The 18,648-nt window shown below is 42.4% G+C and overlaps 1 protein-coding gene and 1 long non-coding RNA gene across 4 annotated transcripts; one reads left to right on the top strand and one right to left on the bottom strand.

The window, feature by feature from the left end:
• Window positions 1–2,800: 2,800 nt before the first annotated feature.
• LOC113021273 (uncharacterized) lies at window positions 2,801–5,174 on the bottom strand. Of its 2 annotated transcripts, none has more exons than XR_013908645.1 (3): window positions 5,034–5,174; window positions 3,533–3,577; window positions 2,801–3,036 (listed from the first exon to the last, which is right to left on the bottom strand). It is a non-coding gene; the product is annotated as an uncharacterized LOC113021273 (long non-coding RNA). The 2 variants fall into 2 exon arrangements; XR_003272273.2 differs by lacking the exon at window positions 5,034–5,174 and adding an exon at window positions 4,672–4,811.
• On the top strand, window positions 4,752–18,023 carry ubn2b (ubinuclein 2b). 2 transcript variants are annotated; one of them, XM_026165772.2, is made up of 17 exons: window positions 4,752–5,444; window positions 5,993–6,121; window positions 8,013–8,114; window positions 8,569–8,700; window positions 8,818–8,924; window positions 9,433–9,922; window positions 10,053–10,123; window positions 10,214–10,343; window positions 11,344–11,450; window positions 11,532–11,642; window positions 12,363–12,506; window positions 12,673–12,723; window positions 12,805–12,847; window positions 13,813–15,096; window positions 16,395–16,602; window positions 17,099–17,167; window positions 17,422–18,023. In XM_026165772.2, the coding sequence occupies exons 1-17, from the start codon at window positions 5,133–5,135 to the stop codon at window positions 17,466–17,468; spliced, it is 3,537 nt and encodes a 1,178-aa protein (XP_026021557.2). In that variant the 5' UTR covers window positions 4,752–5,132; the 3' UTR covers window positions 17,469–18,023. The 2 variants fall into 2 exon arrangements, with proteins under 2 accessions (XP_026021557.2, XP_026021560.2); XM_026165775.2 differs by lacking the exon at window positions 17,099–17,167.
• The last annotated feature ends 625 nt before the right edge of the window (window positions 18,024–18,648 follow it).

Raw genomic sequence — 18,648 nt, 5'->3', positions numbered from 1 at the left:
TAATGTCAGTGTTTTGATGGGTTTTCCACAAAATGAATACAGCTGTGGGAAATAAGACTTCATTGAATCATAACATCGCAATACAGGTAGACTGGAAATTATTTGGCTTCTTTGTCTAACTGCACCTCACTGCTTTTTATATTGGCTGTGATTTAAAGATCCAGTGGACTAGGCTTAATTAAAAAAAATGGCTAATCGATTATGCATTGGCATTAATCATACCAAATCTATTGCATGTTAAAAACTTAGTGGTTTGCGAATGTGGAATGGGTTGTACCAATTGTAGCACCTTCATGTGTGAAGTAAACATTTCCTGTTTGAGACTACACCCCGGTTTTCTGCAGCTCCACCTGCAGTGGGTCATATTCCTTCACTAGCCAGTTGGAACCTAACCTTAAGTAAAAGGGCCCCTGCAGTTATTTTTCCCTGACTAGGTTGGAGTAGGATGAAATGCATTGGATTATATACCCAGAAAAATAATAAGGGGAATCTGTGGCATCATTAAAAGTTGCACCACTTATTTCTTTATATTTGGCTGGGGAAATGGGAACGGCAGTTTGCTGACGTGTCCAACCATACATGGAAATGTTAGTTTTCCCAAAGATGCTTTCAGTTATTATCACACTGATTTGTGTTTAAGGGGTCTACTTTCTCATAAGTTTAATTTTGATTAAAAAGAACTTGATACTGTTCAGTGGGTATTATGTTACGTGTTCTATAGTTCAGGCCAGTGGCGGGGGGGTGGCGGCTTACTGGGCTTAAGCCCAGGTTGTTTTTTCAGAACCCTAGGGTCTTTTGGAGTGTAATTTTTTCATAGTTAGATGCCTGGCTGACAACTGTATAAAACAAAAACTACACACAATATTCGAATCACACGAGGGGGCGGGGGGAGCTGCTGCCTGCGAGTGCGCTGCTAGAGAAACGCAGCCAGGCAGACGGAGAACTGAAGTTCGACCAGGTACCAAAGCAAATCATTCGTATTGTACAAATAATGTAAATATGATGGTGTATCGCGAAAGATTGATATCAAACTGATCACTTGACTCATATTACCTTACTTGTTCTTCAAGTAAATCAACAAATGGTGAAATGAAAAGCCGAATGCTGTTTCTTTAGAGAGTCTTAGCTTACATGTGTTTATTTCATATTTTCAGTTGTTACCCTCCACGGCTAAATAAATCAGTTTCAGTAATGCACTGATATACAAGAATGGACATAAGGAGCTTCTTTCAAAGAAAAAACTCTGTTAGATGTTATTTTATATATTATGCTTTGTATGTTGTTCAGTATATTTCTATGCAAAACAAGATGAACTTCAATACACAGCAGGATATTCACAGTTGAAACCAGATATTTACAGACACTTTATGGAAAACACAAGAACATTTTTTACTGTACAACATCAATTTAGAGTAAACTTGTTTTGTTTTGGATAAATAAATATTGAAATATCTTTTGAATTAGTTAAATGTCAGAATAAAGAGAGAGAGATCTGTCTATTTTTATCACTTTCATCAAAATTAGGAGTACATGTACACTAAGTTGTTAATTAATAAGAAAACTCCAGATGATTCCATTCTGAGCTGAAGAAGCTTCTGATAGGTTAGTAGAGTCCATGTGAGTAAATTTGTGGCACACCTGCAGATGCATATAAGGCAAAACACAGAGCCTGTTTCTTTGAAATGGGAAAATCAAGAGATGTCAACCAAAACACCAGAAAAAGAATTGTGGAGCTCCATAAGTGTGGCTTAATTTTGAATACAATTTGGTGCCATTTACAATTAAGAAATACAGATAGTTTCTCTCTTTACTCTTTATATTTATCAACCTAAAAAAATAAACATTTAGTCTGATTTGATGTTACAATTAAAAAGTATCTGTTTTTATCTGGAGAGTATGTAAATATCTGGTTTCAACTGTATATTTGATGATGTTGGTGTTTGGCTTGATTGTCAGCACAAAGAGGGAGAGAGAGGAACAGAGAGGGAGAGAGAGGAACAGAGAGAGAGAGAGGGGAACAGAGAGGGGGAGAGAGGAACAGAGAGGGAGATGGAGAATGAGGACAGAACAGAGATGGAACAAGAGCAGATTTCTGACTTTTCTGTGTAAATTTAAGCATGTAACACATTTTTGATTATCCACTGCTAAAAAAAACAGAAAACTGGAAAACTTAAAGACACAATGTAACTCCAAGTCAATCACACTTCTGTGAAATCAAGCTACAGGAGGCCATAGGAGAGCAACAACCCAGCAGCAGGACTGATACCTCCTGCTGCAAGGAAGAACAGGAGGAGCACTGCCAGAGCTCTGCAAAATGACCTCCAGCCGGCCACAAATGTGCATGTGTCTGCTCAAACGGTCAGAAACAGACTCCATGAGGGTGGGATGAAGGCCTGATGTCCACAGGTGGGGATTGTACTTACAGCCCAACACCGTGCAGGACGTTTGACATTTGCCAGAGAACACCAAGATTGGGAACTTTGCCACTGGTGCCCTGTGCTCTTCACAGATGAATGCAGGTTCACATTGAGCACATTATGACAGACGTGACAGAGTCTGGAGACATGATGGAGAACATTCTGCTGCCTGCAACATCCTCCAGCATGACCGATTTGGCAGTGGGTCAGTAACGGTTTGGGGTGGCATTTCTTTGTGGGGCTGAACAGCCCTCCATGTGCTCGCCAGAGGTAGCCTGACTGCCATTAGGTACCGAGATGAGATCCTCAGACCCCTTGTGAGTCCATATGCTGGTGTTGTTGGGCCTGGGTTCCTCCTAATGCAAGACAATGCTAGACTTCATGTGGCTGGAGTGTGTCAGCAGTTCCTGCAAGACAAAGGCATTAATGCTATGGACTGGCCTACCCGTTCCCCAGACCTATATCCAGTCGAGCACATCTGGGACATCACGTCTCGCTCTATCCACCAAAGCCACGGTGCACCACATACTGTCCAGGAGCTGGCGGATGCTTTAGTCCATGTCTGGGAAGAGATCCCTCAGGACACCATCCGCCACCTCATCAGGAGCATGCCCAGGCACTGCAGGGAGATCATAGAGCCACACACACTACTGAGCTTTATTTGACTTTAAAAAAAAAAAGACATTACATGAAAGTTGGATCAGCCTGTAATGTGTTTTTCCACTTTAATTTTGAGTGGGGCTCCAAATCCATGGGTTGTTAAATTTGATTTCCATTGATGATTTTGATGTGATTTTGTTGTCAGCACATTCAACTATGCAAAGAACAAAGTATTTAATAAGAATATTTCATTCATTCAGATCTGGGATGTCTTATTTTTGTATTCCCTTTATTTTTTTGAGCAGTGTATTTCTGATAAACGAAGAGTGTGAAACTGAAGTTGGATCCACCTTATTATATAGTTATTGGGCTATATGGTTATTTGTTACATAGACTATGGTGCACATACAATCAAAATGCCCATTCTTTTCTTTACTAACTAAAATGTTTAATTACTTGGGCTAATGCCAATAATAAAGTTACAGACTATGATTATATGAAATGTGTATACTTACTGAAATTGCAGTATTTTAATGATGTACAGTCCATATTAGAGAATCCTGCAAAAGTGTAAAGAAATGGCATAATTAATCCTAGCGTGTTGACACAGTCCTCTGTACATCTTACTTGATTTGAGATAAATATTATAAAGCATTAATATATGTTGTCCAGTGCTGAGGCAGAACCACTCAGTGAAAAATAAATTTTCCTGTACTCTTAAATCTGAATACAGATTATTTAATATTGGAGTAAATCAGTAGTAACTCCAGATTTACTTGTGAAAAAGTACACAAATTAAAGTACCATCAGTGAAAACTGCCACAGTTTTACTGAGAAAGATAACGACAAACAATCAAAAGGATAAAATAAAAAAATAAAAAAGGCACAATTGCATCTAAAACACAACACGGCCTCAAAACAACTAGAACATGATGTCTTTTAGTCAAACACATGCATGCTCTGTGCTCATCACACTGTGACATTCCATTCTATAAAGTGACACCGCAGATAATATGTGAAGCACAATATTAGTAAATTAATACTTGAAAATTCATACAAACGACATGCATCAATTAAAAAATGTCTCATATCATTAAACCTGATTTCTTGCAACTCCAAAATGAGCCTGAAAAAACGAAAGAAAATGAAAGGCGTCTCACGGATGAAGTTAAACGGCTTAAAACTAAGATTTTAACCCTGGTGGAGAAATCGTTGAAAAAAAGAGCAGGATGAGGCTGCCAAGTTTAAAAATGAAAGAGATCCAACAGTCAAAAGCGGAAAAACTACAAATTCTTTTCCTCCGGAAATCGGAGAAGACGTTTGAGACCAACAAATATGAGGAAATAAATCTGTCCATGGAGAAGAAATGCAAAGATTTTGAAGATAAATGCGATTGAGAGAAAAACACGGGAGCAGAGAGATAAACACGTAGTTTTGAAAGGGACTTGGATAATAAAGCGTTATGGAAAGATTAAGATTAAAAACCCTGGACACATAAAGTCGGACAAAGGAAGAAGCTGTCTAGTGTGCAGCACCTAGAAAGAGTCATTAAGATGAAAAACAACAAAGTGCCTAAAGATATAACTTAAATGTATTATTATATTTTCTCTTTGTAGTAAACAGCTGAGATATCCTGGCTGTTCAGAACAATCACCTCCTCCACGTTCGCGCTAGTCTGTCAGGTGGGCGTGTTTCTGCGCTGCCATTGGACAAACGCGGTTCCCCTTCCTCTCTGCCTTCCGCTTTCTTTTCATATGCACGCCCAGCCTCTGAATAATGATAATAATGATCAAGATGGCTACTTCAGAATCCTCCTTGCGGTAGCTAACCACCAATTTCATGGAAGCTGTCAAAACTGCGATTTCCTGCAGTTTAAGTCACTCGTAGGCGACGGGGGCTGTTCCAGGGATAATACTGTATGGATTAAAACGGGCCGAGGAGCGATAAAAGTCATTGTGTTGCCCGCAGCACTCATTCCGAGGAAGCTAACTAGCTGAGCAACTAGCTAGCTCTTACTTGTCGACCATCTCCAGTTTAGCTCCCCTGCCACTGGCGGCTGAGAGGAGCGTGGCGCTCCAGGTTTTGTGTGCCCGGACGTCGGAAGGAGAGCGTCAAATGGCAGAGCCGAGGAAAGTGCCGTTCGTCACCATTTCCACCCTCAACACCACCCCGCCGCCGACCCCGGAGACCAGCAAGAAACGCCGCCGCGAAGATGAGGCCGTCGACATCACTTTTGGGAAAGATGGAGGTGGGAGTGCGGTCGGGTCAGGGGGTGGCGGAGGTCTGTTCGGCAACGAGAAAGGTAGCGACGCGCAGAGGGAGGAGAAGAAGCCCACCGTCCGCCTCAGCCTCACGCTGAGCGAGCCGAATGAGCGAGGGTCCTCCGAGTTCAACTACGGCGAGCTGGTCCACTCATCTCTTTCTCAGGTTAGGAGAGCAGAGGCAGACACGGTGGTGTTAGCGGGGGGGCTAACCGGGCACAACTCCGGTGGTGGTGAACCCGCGTGCATGTTGCACTTGTTGTTTTGTTGTTGTTGTGGCTGCTGAACTTTTGTCTGACAGGATTTGCAAATAAAGTAGATCACACTGAGCCCATAAATACGTGATGTTCATGCTCCTTATGTATTTATTTATTATGACCTTTAGATAGATTTTGGAGAGTTTGAAGCAGTGCAGTTTAAAAACGCAGTCTGAATGCAGGCTGAAGTATTTTAAGTGTCAGGGACACTGGACCCTCTTATTATTACCATCCTATCTTGTTACTCCTATGTCTACATCTTATGTTATGACCGATATAGAGGTGTCCTACTTAATCCACACAAGACAAAGAGTTGCTGTAGTGAGAACCTCCCTACTTTTTCATTTATTTTTATTTTTTATGCAGGTTGCATGTATTGCCAGGTGCGATTATGACGTTGATGTTGTTGTCAGCCTTACGTATTTACGATTCAAGTTGCTATCCTGGTGTTCCTCAGGTAAAGCCCGTGGGTTCTGCTGTACCCAAAGGACTCACTCCTCCGCTGGACCCCAGTGACCCTTTTGCAGATGATGAGAAGGAGAGGCGGGAGGTAGAAGAGCTTGCCAGAAAATTTGAAAGCAAATATGTAAGTAGCAAAGTAAACTCGGGCCTGTTTGCGTAACACCAGTTGAGGACAACAGTCGTCCAAAGTCGCTTTATGTTGTAAGGTAAAGACCCTAGAGTAAAACGTGAAGAATGTTAGCGTTTCCTGCCTGACTGCTAGTCAGGCGTTTGAGGAATTATTCAACCCTTCATGGTTTAAAAATCTAATTTTTGGAAGCTTCAAAAATGTAGGCTTAGTTCCAGGGTTGAGAAACAGTGTTAAAGCTATGTTATCACTTGATAACAAGTCTTTTCTAATATTGGCTTTTACAAGCACGGGAATGAAGCAGGCTCCATAACAACATGCAAATTAGTGGCGATTCTGAATATTTCACAACAGCCAGAAACGAGACTAATGTCAGAGTCATGTTAGGGAAATTCTAGCTATTTGAATGCTAGGTTTCAAGTTGAAGTTGTTGAATGGTAGCAAAATGTTTGTCCTGGATTTCCCTTCCTTCTGTTTGGCTGCCTGCTATCTAATAACCGCAGGGGTCAGTGGAGTTGAATGATAATGTGACTGAGAGACCTTCTCTGGAGTTTGAGTTATCATAATTTAGCATTTCTGAATTGGTTCTAAGAGAGAGAGAATTTGCTCGTTTACTTTTAGTTTTTATTGTTTGAAAAGTTTACTTTCAGTTTTAGTTTTTATTTGCATGAGAGATGTTTTTTTTTTTTTTTTTTTTTTCTCCTTCACATCATTATTTAATAGAGGGCACAGTGAGACTGCTTTATGTCAGCGGTTGATTTACTGTCATAGAAATCCTAAGTTTCAATAAATAATCAGACTGAACTTTCTAAACGTAGAAACGATTTCAATTGCACAATATTGTTTTTGATTAGTCTAATTTTTGTTTTTATTTTAGTAATCTATTATTATCATCATTATTGTTGTTATTATTATTTTACCATACCTAGTTTTAGATCAGTTTTAGTTAGTTACAGTGGCGCCGTTTTTCTTCCACTGACTGACCGGCCAATCAAAAGGTGACTAAAACTCACACAGGTCGATGGTTCAGTGGCAGTTCTACAAAATGGTAACAATGTAGAATAGAAACATTCTGATGTCTTGTTGTTGAAGAGTCACTGATATGTGTGCTGTTGTGTTTGATTGTATCTTTTCTGTTAAATTAATTTAAAAATAATTTCTAAATTTTGTGACTGGTAGGATTTTGTTCTGTATACAGTTTTCTTTTAAAACTAACAGACAATTTAGAAATCTAATAAATAATCTTGAGTTAAAAAAAACATTATTAATTTAATTTCTTGCTCCAGGTGACTTCTGCAGTTAAGACGAGGTTAAACAGGCTTTTACTTACACACACGTGTTGGTTTTTGTGTTTGAGCATGCATATCATTTTTAAATTAAGTAAATATTTTTTCCCAGTTAATGTATTCCTAGTTTTGCTCTTTTAGCTTACATGATTCGAACTGGTTAAGAGCTGCAAACCTTTTCTTTCAACCTCTAAAAGTTGATTCTGTTCGTCTGGACGCAGCGTTTTCAGTGGGAGAAACGTTTCGTCACTCATCCAAGTGACTTCTTCAGTCTGAGACAGAATCAACTTTTGGAGATTTACTTACCTGGATGATTGAGCATGACTTTTCTTTCAGCCATAAAGGCCCCCACAGGGTCCTCTGGATGATGAAGTGTCCTTTTCAAAAGTAAAAGTCTCATGTTTATTGTGATCCATGTTTGGTGCTTCCTGTACCCCCAGTACCACAGCGGGACAAGCAGCGCCCCTGCCTCCCTGTACTGAAGCGCTGGTTCTGTTGTCCATATTGTGGTTACAGCTGAATCTGTGTGGGTGATTATTGTTGCGTGTTTCTGTTGTATTTTTAAATATTTTGTGATCTTTGTGTTTACTGTCCATTTGCAGGGCGGCAGCTCGAAGAAGAAGAAAAAGGACAGAATGCAGGATCTCATTGACATCGGCTACGGCTACGATGAAACCGATCCCTTCATTGACAATTCAGAAGCTGTGAGTTTATTCTTTTAAAAAAATTAATCTTCTTTATTGGCGTTCATCAGAATAGGTTACGTTTCAGGTCTCTTTGCCAAAGATTAAAATAAGTAACGACCTTATTTGTAATGAAAGTAAAAAATAAGTGTAGTAAAAAGATGATAAACATTCATGTTGTATTAAAATAATAATGAGAAATTACAGTAACTTTAATATAAAGTGATGGTTCTTTGCTTTGCTTCATTTCCTTTTGTCAGTGGATGCTTTTGATCTGCAGTAGAAACAGAAGAATAAAAGAAACTGGATAGGAGGGAAAACATTAAACAAATAAATATATAAGCTTTAATACTGAGAATAATATTAGTAAAGTTTAGTATTATTATGTGTAGTCGTTTGGAAGACTGACCGTGGGAAGAAGACTGTTGCATCATAAGAAAACAAGCAGTTAATTGTAATTCTACCCCGTCCTCAGTATGATGAGCTGGTACCGGCCTCTCTCACCACTAAACATGGAGGCTTTTACATCAACACGGGCACTCTGCAGTTCAGAGCTGCGTCTGACTCTGAGGGAGAAAACGCGGCTGGAAACGATAATCATTTCAAGGTAGGTGCTTGGTTCTCTGTGCACTCTGTATATGAACAAATAGTTAAAAAGAAAAGCTGTTGCTTTGCTCCTTGTATTATTCTATGCCTTTTTTCACCTTTTGTGTCTTATCTGCAGAAGATGAAAGACGGTGAAGAGCGAGTGATTAAAAAGCGACGGAAAAAGCAAGATGGTGGAATTTTGGAGGAAAAGAAACCCCGAAAAAACAAAGTACCAAAGTCTGGGTGAGGTTTTGACCTGTAATCCTGTATTATAGTTATTTCAGTAAGTAGCTAATTCGTTCCTTAGATAAATTAACATGAGGTGTTCGTTTAAGAATAAGCATTGCTCCTCGTTGTGCCCGTCCCATCAGACAAATAAAGGAATATCTACATTATTCATTTATTTAAAAATAGTTCAACACTACTTTTTGGCTTTTACATGGGACTTGAACTTTAATTTCTGAGGTGAAAGTCCTCTATATAATTTATTTTACCACTAGTTTTTCCCCAGAAGGCATAAGCAGTACTTGGCCTAAACTTCTTTGTAGTACTTGTGTGTTCTGGTCTGTTATTGGCTGAAAGGAGGGTAGGAGGCTAGTTCCGTTTTATGCCACTTTAATTACAATATACTAAACGGTTAGTAAGAATTTGTTGTCCAGTGATGTCAGTGAAACACTGCTGTAACCACAGACCTTATCCCAACGCTGTGCCTTAAACGTCTTTATTCTCTGTGCTTCTTTGGTCTCGGCAGCGTTTTAGCTTTAAACCGGCCAGAAAAGAAGAAGAGGAAGAAGCTGATGAAGGATTCCCTGCACCTGGCCAACATGCTGCGACGCTTCACCAGGGAAAAGGAGGAGATGCGCAAGAAGAACATGGCCGCCGCCGGTCTGCCGCGACCTAGCCCCAAAGTGCCCAACACCAACAGTGCGCTCCTGAACACCCATCCCAAGGCCGCTGGCAGCAACGAGTGCAACATGGCCGACCTTTCCGCAGACCCTGCTGTGATGTCGCTGCTCGGCTCGGCCAACAACGACTTACTGCAGGACATGATGGGTGACCTGGACTTTGGGATGCTGGACTCGCCTCAGCCTTCCAGCCCGGCTCAGGGGGAGAACGGCTCCTTTGGGATGGGACACAAAATGGGAGGTAGCCGGGCGGTGCAGAGCAGTGTGATTACCCCTCCTCCTCTGCCCTGCGGACTTCCAGACCCACTCGCGAAACGCATTGAAGACCTGAGGGCGGTATGAGCCTTCTACCAGCTCATATTTATTTTTTTTATTAAATAATTGTTAGTAAGAGTGTAAATTAAATGTGAAGTAGACTGCCTACATAACCAGTCCTATTCACTGCTGCGATGTCTGTTTGTCACAGGCGTCCCGTCTGTTTGATGAAGAGGGCAGAAAGAAATTCTTCACACTGGACATGAATAACATCCTACTGGAGTGAGTACATTCCTTCATTTTGAATTAGTGCGGATTAATTTGTATAAAATCAATTAAATGTAAATTTGTGTTTGTTTCTGTGTGTGTCAGCATCGAGCTGCAGGTTCAGGAGCAGCCCACAGAGGTGCGTTCAGCTGTCTACTCTCACCTGGAGGCCTTTGTGCCCTGCAATAAAGATGCTCTGCTCAAACGACTGAAGAAGCTCAGCCTCAACATACAGGTGTGTGGCAGCAAGTGTTCTTACTGTTAGAATGAGTTTTGGTAAAACGGGATCCCAAGAGGTCTACGATTTGCATTTGACATCACTTAAAGGTCCCATGTCCTTCCACTTAGTGAAGATGCTATGAGCACCATTTCTACCAGTCTCAGTGTCTGTGGCTTTAAGTCAGACTGGAACAGCTGCTGCACGTTCTTCTTTCAGGAAAACACTTCTATGAGTGACTGGTTCTGCCTAAGGTGTCTTCCTGTTAAAAGGGAGTTTTTCCTCCCCAGTGTTGACAACTGCTTAATCATTCATTCACAAAGACAGATTTAGTGTGAATTTGGCTGTATCAAAATGCAACAGCAGCAAATGGAGCAAAAAGCTAAGTGAGTTTAACTCTACTGAAGCCCAAACGCAGAGTAACACACCCAGTACTACTCATTTTGTTCTAAATCAGCTCTTAGGTTTTCCTCAGTTCATGGATGTCCCTCAGAATAACATTCTGCCCAGAGCTCTGACCTGTGTGCATGCGATTAAAGCATTACATTACCTTACCTTACGTTAGTGACATTAACCCTGCTAGATGCTAACACGGTGGTCCCATCTAAAACTTTTTATAAGAGAGCCGCTTCAGTTCATTCACAAAGAGCAGACCGACAGCAGCTTAAGGCCCTGACTTGTTTTTTGTTGGCCAGAATATGTTTTGCTGTTGATCTCCACAGCAGTACATTTAGCATCTGTGTTGCTATGATGCTCTCCTCAGCACACTCAGCAAACATGCCCATATGCACCCACAATGGATAGCTGTGGGTGAACTGCGGGTCTGTGTAGGCAGTGCAAACCCACACTTATCCCCCGCTTGGGTGTTCACGCAGGACTGACAACAGTCGCAAAAAATGGGCTAAACCTGTTATGAGGCAACTGCTGCATTTGTGCAAAAGCTGTTGTTTTTGTGTCTGTGTGTCCATTATTCATTTCTGTATTGTCCTTATGAGTGTTGATTTCTCTCGTTGTCCAGGATGACCGACTACGAACGCCCCTGCTGAAGCTGAAGTTGGCGGTGTGCAGTGTGATGCCAGAGCAGATCGCTCGATACAACATGGACTGCATTGCCAAAGTTGCAAAGTAAGGACTCGCTCTGGGCTCTTACTCTGAGCTCACATATCTTTTTTCCTTAATCTAAAATGTTTGTTTCTTTGCTCGCAGGCAGCAGTCTGAGGAGGGAGAGAAAAATGGCTCGGAGGATGACGATGAGGAGAAGCCGGGGAAGAGGGTGATAGGGCCTCGGAAGAAGTTTGTGTGGGATGACAGACTCAGGTCAGTTTCCTCTCTGTGCTCACAGGATCCATCCTTTCCACTCTACTTGTTTTCTTTATTCAGCAGTTCAGTGCATTCTGGTAGCTCTGAGTGGCATAAAGCTGAGATCTAGGGCGCTTTATCCATATCGAGAGCATCTGCTGTGATCCCACGCCTCTGGAAACTCTAGGACACAAAAAACAGCCATCATTGATCATATATCAAGACACCTCTGGTAGTTGGATCTGCACAGTTTGCATATGAGAAGCCATGTTTGTCGATCATGCGAGGTGTTTGTTCAGCCAGGTCCAGCCCAGTGTTTCTGGAAGCTACTGGAGAGGGAAAGCTGCAGGCAGTCATCAAGTGTGACACTTTGTAGTGCTTCGAACATCACACACTCAGTGCTGGGTGTGTGAATACATTGCAGTACATGGAAAAAATCTTTTATTTAATTTTAACAAAAATTGCTGTAAAATGAACATGATGTGGCTTTTCATTTTAAAAGATCCTCCCCAGTTTTTACCCATCAGCCTTTTATGGTATATTGTAATGTCGTCACCTTGCCAGGTGGGTGGGTGATGTGGACTTCAAGGTTTGTGAATATGTTAACTTGAGAACTAAGCAACGTAGGAATTTCAAATTCATAGTATAGGTGTATTTACTAATAATCTCAGACGAGTTAGAATCTCAGCGACCTCAACCTCAAGATCAGAGGTCAACTTAATGCTGTTTGCCTTCCAGGTCACTGCTGTGTAACTTGGTGCGGGTGAAGCTAACCTGCTACGAGCGTGAAGGCAAGAACACGCTGTCTCTGGAAGACTACCTCAAAGCCTTCATGGAGACTGAAGTCAAACCCCTCTGGCCTAAGGGGTGGATGCAGGCCAGGTGTGTGACAGCAGCTAATGCGATTTCTGTGGTTGTCCAGTGATTATAATAGCGGCTATCTTTCTCGTATGTTTTCAATCATGGCTTAAATAGAATGGTAATGAAGAAGTAATTCCCTAATATTAGTGCTTGTTGTATTCATATTTCTGTATTTCCCCATCTGCAGGATGCTGTTCAAAGAAAGCATCATGGCTCACGGTCATCTCACTGGCTACACGTACGTTTTTCACCTTACTATTAACCTATTTTCTCATCACTGATTTGTTCTAATAACTCATTCAATTTTATTTTGTTCCAGAGCAAAGAAGAAGATGCTCCCTGTTCCCAAAGCCAAGCCAAAGGTTAGTTGAACTTTCAAGTTAATCTGCAATCCATCTGTCAGCAGAGTGACTTTGTAATGGAAGGGCTCTTGATATAGAAGGGATGACTGCTACACATTTTACACTTGCCCACTTTGATCTAAAGTGGGCTGGACCAGTGAAACACTCCTTTTTGTCAGTGTAAAGAACTTTAGTGACTAATATAACTCTCTGAGATAACTTAAAATGAGAAAAAGAAGCATAGTTTCAACCATACTTCTTAGTTTTTCTACATCATAAAGAAATGCAGCTATGGGAAACCAAAGAAATCTGTCGGCACGACTCTTTGGACCTAATTTGTATGAAATAAATGTAAAATTACAAAAAGGGTTCTGGTAGTGCACTACCCAGACTGTCCTGCTATTCCTAATTACTTTGGTGTAGCATGAATAGCCATGGGGGAGGTTTTTATCAACAGGAAAAACTGTAAAACTTATTCAAATATAGTTAAATGTCGGCATGCCCTGCTGTGTCAAGTGCACCAGATTTGAATCTTTGCTGGGTCAGCTCTGGCCATTATGTTTGACACCTCTTCTTTTTTTTTTTTTAAAGGTTTAGATTCTAAATGTGTTCTCATTAGAAACTGTACAGCAGCTGGAAGTTGGAGCAGAAACTCTGGACAGTAAATTGTGAAAAACACAAGTTATGCAAATGATCTCTTCAAAGTGAAACTTTGTCAATAAGGTTAAAGTTCTCTCACGGTGCTCGGCTAACGTTATCTCATGATGCGTGAAATGAGCCCTCTTGTATTTTAATGTGTTTGATAAAATATCAATATTTGGGTTTGTGTATTGATACAGTATCGCCATGCAGAATATTGTGATACTGTTGTTGTGTTTCACCTGCTACTCCTAGTATATGAATGATGATTTCAGATTAACTTGAAGAAACATGGCGGTGCTCTTAAATGTCGCTAAAAGTATATTTGTGTCCTCTGTATTTTCCAGGAGGCTGTGTGGGTTCGTCACACCACACCCTCAGCAGGTGCCACTCCCTCCCCTGCTGCCCAGGTCGCCACGCGTCCGACTCAGTCACCGTCTGAGCCCATATGTCTCGATTCCCTCGATGAGGCTCCCTCTCTGGACTCCATCTCTCAGGCCTTGGCCATCCTTGGCAATGCAGCTAAGGGCCTGGCCCAGGGGGACAGCCCCCCGTCCCCAGATAAACCCAAGACTGTCACCACCCCCTCCGGCCTCCACACCTCACCGGTCATCCTGCAGCAGAAAAAGAACTCTGTCAGCACTCCCAATAGCTCCAAAGCACCTCACTACATCTCTACCTCTTCGTCATCCTCCACCTCTTTGTCTCGGTCTCCCTCCGTCACGTCCTCTCCTCTGCCCTTGGTCAGGGTGGATGGCATGGGGGTTGTTAAGGGCACTGCGCAGGCGCACAGACATTTACTTTTAAACACGCAGAGACCTTTGAGTGTGGGTGTGACTAAAGCCAACATGCCTGCCTCAGTGTCTCCACCTAAACCACGTCCACCGCCCACTGCGTCTCCACTAGTGGCACCAGGATCAAAGACCGGGGTCTCCACTGCCCCTTCTGGGCTCCTCAAAGGCAGCAATAATAACAAAGTCAACAGTGTTGACACTCTGATCATCACATCACCTCGGCTACACACCCTCTCATCGCCCTCAGTCACGGTCCAGAAAACATTTCAGACACCTCACCTGCCCCAGACTCCCCAGAGTAAATCCTCCTCCTCCCTCTCGCAAACACTCCCCAGCGTACAAGCACAGCCACAACCACAGTCTAACTTCATCACCCCTATGCACGCCACTCTCACCAAGTCCACCCACAGCAGCATCCCACCCATCGTCAAACTCACTCCCCGCACACCCAACCCCATCGTCACCGTTGCCACCTCATCCTCAGCTTCCATTTCTCAAAGTCCCAGGTCTCAGGCAACCCCGTCCCTACACCAGTACCCTAACAAAAGCCCAGCAGGTTTCCGCCCGCCGTTCTCAGGTGCCCAAGGAGGAGTGAACAAGCCGGGGCAAGGCAGTTACACTCCTCCAGGCAGCCAGAAGACCCCCAACAGCAACAGCAGCACCAACACCAGCCTTATTAACACCTCATCCATAAGCAAGCATTCAGGATCCAGTGCCTCCCCCACGACAGCCTCTGCCAATCAAGGTCAGCGCCAGAGGTCTGGGGGCGGGACACCTCAGGGCGCCAAGCCAGTCACATCTGTCCCAATGTCATCCGTCTCTTCTCAGCTGCCACAGGTTTGTAGTGCCAGTATGGCTAGATAAGGAAACATGTAGGATGTACATCTGGAAAGTGTTCACAGTGCTTCACATGCCTTATTCGAAAATGGATTAGTTTCATATTTTACCTCTGCATACAGTACAGCATAATGACAAGCAGCAATTATAGCCTCAAGTCTTTTTGAGAATGACGCTGCAAGCTTGGCACACCTATTGTGGGGCAGTTTCTTATTATCCTTCTTTGCAGAACCTCTCAAGTGTCTTCAGATTAAATAGCTGTGCAGCGACGCTCATCTTCAGATCCAGAGATGTTCAGTCATGTTCAAGTTTGGGCCACTCAAGAACACACAGAGTGATCTTGAAACCCCTCTTTGTTATTTTGGCTGAGTGCGTGGTTTCCTCCAGACATGATGCTTCAGACCAAAGTGTTAAATCTTTGTTTCATGAGACCAGAGAATTTTGTTCCTCGTGGTCTGAGACTCTTTAACTGGCTTTTGGCAAACATCATGTGCCTTTAACTGATTCAGTTGATTGTTGTAATGATGCAGAAATGGTTGTCCTTCTGGAAGTTTCTTCTTCTGCCACAGAGCAATGCTAGAGCTCAGTCACCATTGGGTTCTTGGTCGCATTACTGACTAAGGTCCTTCTACCCCGATTCCTCAGATTCCATTTACAGATGATGTAGGCCACTGTGCTCATTGAGACCTTCAATGCTGTAGACATTTTATCTGTACCCTTCCCCAGATCTGTGCCTCGATGTAATCCTGTCTCAGAGGAATTCATGAGAACGAAGCGATGCAGGAATTTCAAATCGATACCATAGGTGTATCTGCTAAAAGAATCTTAAGTGGCTTCGACCTAAAGGTCAAGTTTTCTGAAAATCTTGTGAATGTCACTTAGGATTTTCAAATGGATACGACAGATGTTTCTACTAAAGTCTCAGTGACCTCGACCTAAAGGTCAGAGGTCAAGTTTTCCTGACAAGCTTGTGAACGCAATAACTTGAGAACAAGGCGAGGTAGGATTTTGAAATTGATACCATATGTATCTACCAGCAGGCTGAGGGGTACCACTGGCTACTACCAGCATTTTTTCACTTGTCATTATGTGAAGAATTTTAAGGTGAAAAAATGATTTAATCATTTTGGAATAAGGCTGTAACATGAGACAATGTGGACCAAGTGAAGCTCTGTGAATACTGTGCGGATACACTGTCTGCAGCACATGTACACAGGTGGATTTTTCAACCCTGAATCTGTTGAATGAAACCACTTTCTTCCTGTTGTTAAACACTCCTAACCTGTTTTTTTGCTCAGGTCTCCGCGGCAGGAAGCAGCAATCTGCTCAGCTCAGCCTCGTCTCTTCCGCTCGGTTTTGGGATGCTGGGGGGGCTGGTGCCTGTGTCCCTGCCCTTCCAGTTCCCTTCACTGTTAAACCTGCCTTCGCTGGGTGCAGCAGGCTCCAACACGGCACCCAGCAGCTCTGCAGCCAGTAGCAACCCACCGTTCTCCACCCTGACCCAGAGTGAGTGATGCACACAGGTCACAAGCGCTCATTGTACTGGGGGGGGGCTTAGATTATGCACCAGGTGCAACTCTGACATTGATGGCAGCTGCAGATTTAACTAAGAGCATTGCTTTCTTTACAATATGACATCATGAAAGCACTGTGTATGTGTGAGGCTGTTGGGGTGTGTGTCTGCTTTTGTGTGGGTGTTTCCTGTGTAGGGCTTTTTTTGTGTTGTAGTGCGTTCTCATTTATCACCATGTTTTGTGTCTAAATGTAAGCTTTGTAATTAATGTAAGACATTGCATTTTTGTTTGCTCCCCCATCAATTCTGTATTACATCATGCTTCCTCTCCTATCTCACATTTGGCCTCACACTTCTGCCTTTATCCCCTCCTTTCTCCTCCTGCTCCTTCCTCTCACACGTCTCTCCTCTGACCTCCCCGTTCCGTTGGTACTTGTTCCTCCCATCTTCTCCCTCTTTGTTTCTTGTCGCCCTGTCCTGTCTCCTCAGATCTGTATAAGAGCCTCCAGTCAGGGTCTCAGGTTGCTCTGCCTCCTCACTTGCAGCTCGCTTTCTCAGGTAAAATCTGACCCTCGCTCCCTCCACCTCAAAAGCCTGCTCCTTTGCTCTTCTGCTTTTCCTTTCAAGTGTCTGATGTTCTCTGTCTCAGGTTGTCCCCCCCTCCTCCTCTTTTTATTTATTTATTTTCTGTCCGGTCTTGTTCTCATCTGTTGGTGGCAGCATGCCTTACTTTAAAAAAAACAATTTTTTCCCCCCTTCCCTCTTTGTAATGTTTTTGTTGAGATTTCAAACACTGTGCTGTTCCCGTCTAGATGTCAGTCAAAGCCAGGGAGGTGATGCTAAGAGGAAGACTCTATGATCCAGCGGACCCAGCTGATGCAGTCCAATTAAACGAGGAAACGTTGGGACAGCCGGGACGCACAGACCGCACATAACAGGGGTCTGAATTACAGACTTTTGCTTTTAAGATCAGCTCAACTATCCACAACTACCAGTTAAAAATAACCTTTTTAAAACAATGACAACTTTTAAATCTTTGAGCTGTTAAATAAAATGGCAAATGCAGTTTGCCAATGTTTACACAATAGACCTATATCACTGTGGACAGGGAGGAATGAATGAATGGGATTTATAGTTGATTGAGGTGTGTGTGTGTGTGCTTGCTGGGACTGTGTGCCTTTTGTATGGCTCCCTTTCTGATGCATGGTCAGTGTGTCTACTTGGTGCTGTTTTTATCATAATGTAATTATCACTGATACCTGTAAGAAATGTAAACAAATTGTTGAATTTGAGCCTTTTTTTTTTTTTTAAGAGAGAGCTGTACATGTTTTAATTGTACTTGAATTCCTGGATAAATTTGTTCCTGTATAGAACTCAAACTGACTTTTAATTAAAATCTTTCTCTTCAAATGAATCATTCAAGCTGCATTATGAAAGTCAAATGAAGCTGAAGCTTCTATATCATGTTGACCCCTGGACCATAGACTGTATATAAAAGCTGGACATAAAACAGCATTTTTGGCCATTACTATCTTGGTGTTCAGCTGTGACAAATGAGGTGGATCTGACTGGAAGCTGAAGACAATGCAGACTTGTGCAGAGTCAGCGTACCTACTTTATCCACTGCTCTGGCTTTAATGGGGACCATCCTTTGTGAAATAAACATGTTTTATCCTGTATGACTGAAGTAGAGAGTGAGCCCATACACTATTCGAAGTGTTTGCAGACATCATTAGAATTGATTTCGTTTTCCCAGATCTAACTCTGTTAGCATCATTAGCTATTTTTATTGCCTCCAATAGAATGATTAATGTGGCGTCTCTCCCAGGTTTAATGTCCAGACATCCACAGATTAGGTTTGAATGTGAGATGGCTAGGAAACAAATTATATACTGTGCAGTGACTGGAGTTATCTTAAAAATAAAATAAAACACATCTGTAATTTTGGGCATAAAGAAAAAAGTAAATAGTGATGTCTGGAAGGGTTAGGGAAATTGGTCCAATTGAGATACAATTAATAGAGAGAACATGTTGGATGA

The sequence above is a fragment of the Astatotilapia calliptera genome, chromosome 4, assembly GCF_964374335.1.
Source record: "Astatotilapia calliptera chromosome 4, fAstCal68.1, whole genome shotgun sequence".
Taxonomy (NCBI): domain Eukaryota; kingdom Metazoa; phylum Chordata; class Actinopteri; order Cichliformes; family Cichlidae; genus Astatotilapia; species Astatotilapia calliptera.
Note: the sequence above shows the minus strand (reverse complement) of the source record. Positions and strands in the feature narration are given on the sequence as shown.

Bases quoted from the DNA above. Each gene is read 5' to 3' on its own strand.
- ubn2b (XM_026165772.2), top strand. From the start codon at position 5,133: ATGGCAGAGCCGAGGAAAGTGCCGTTCGTCACCATTTCCACCCTCAAC. The intron at 8,925-9,432 runs GTGAGGTTTTGA...TGGTCTCGGCAG, and splicing joins AACAAAGTACCAAAGTCTGG to CGTTTTAGCTTTAAACCGGC. The intron at 17,168-17,421 runs GTAAAATCTGAC...GTTCCCGTCTAG, and splicing joins CTTGCAGCTCGCTTTCTCAG to ATGTCAGTCAAAGCCAGGGA.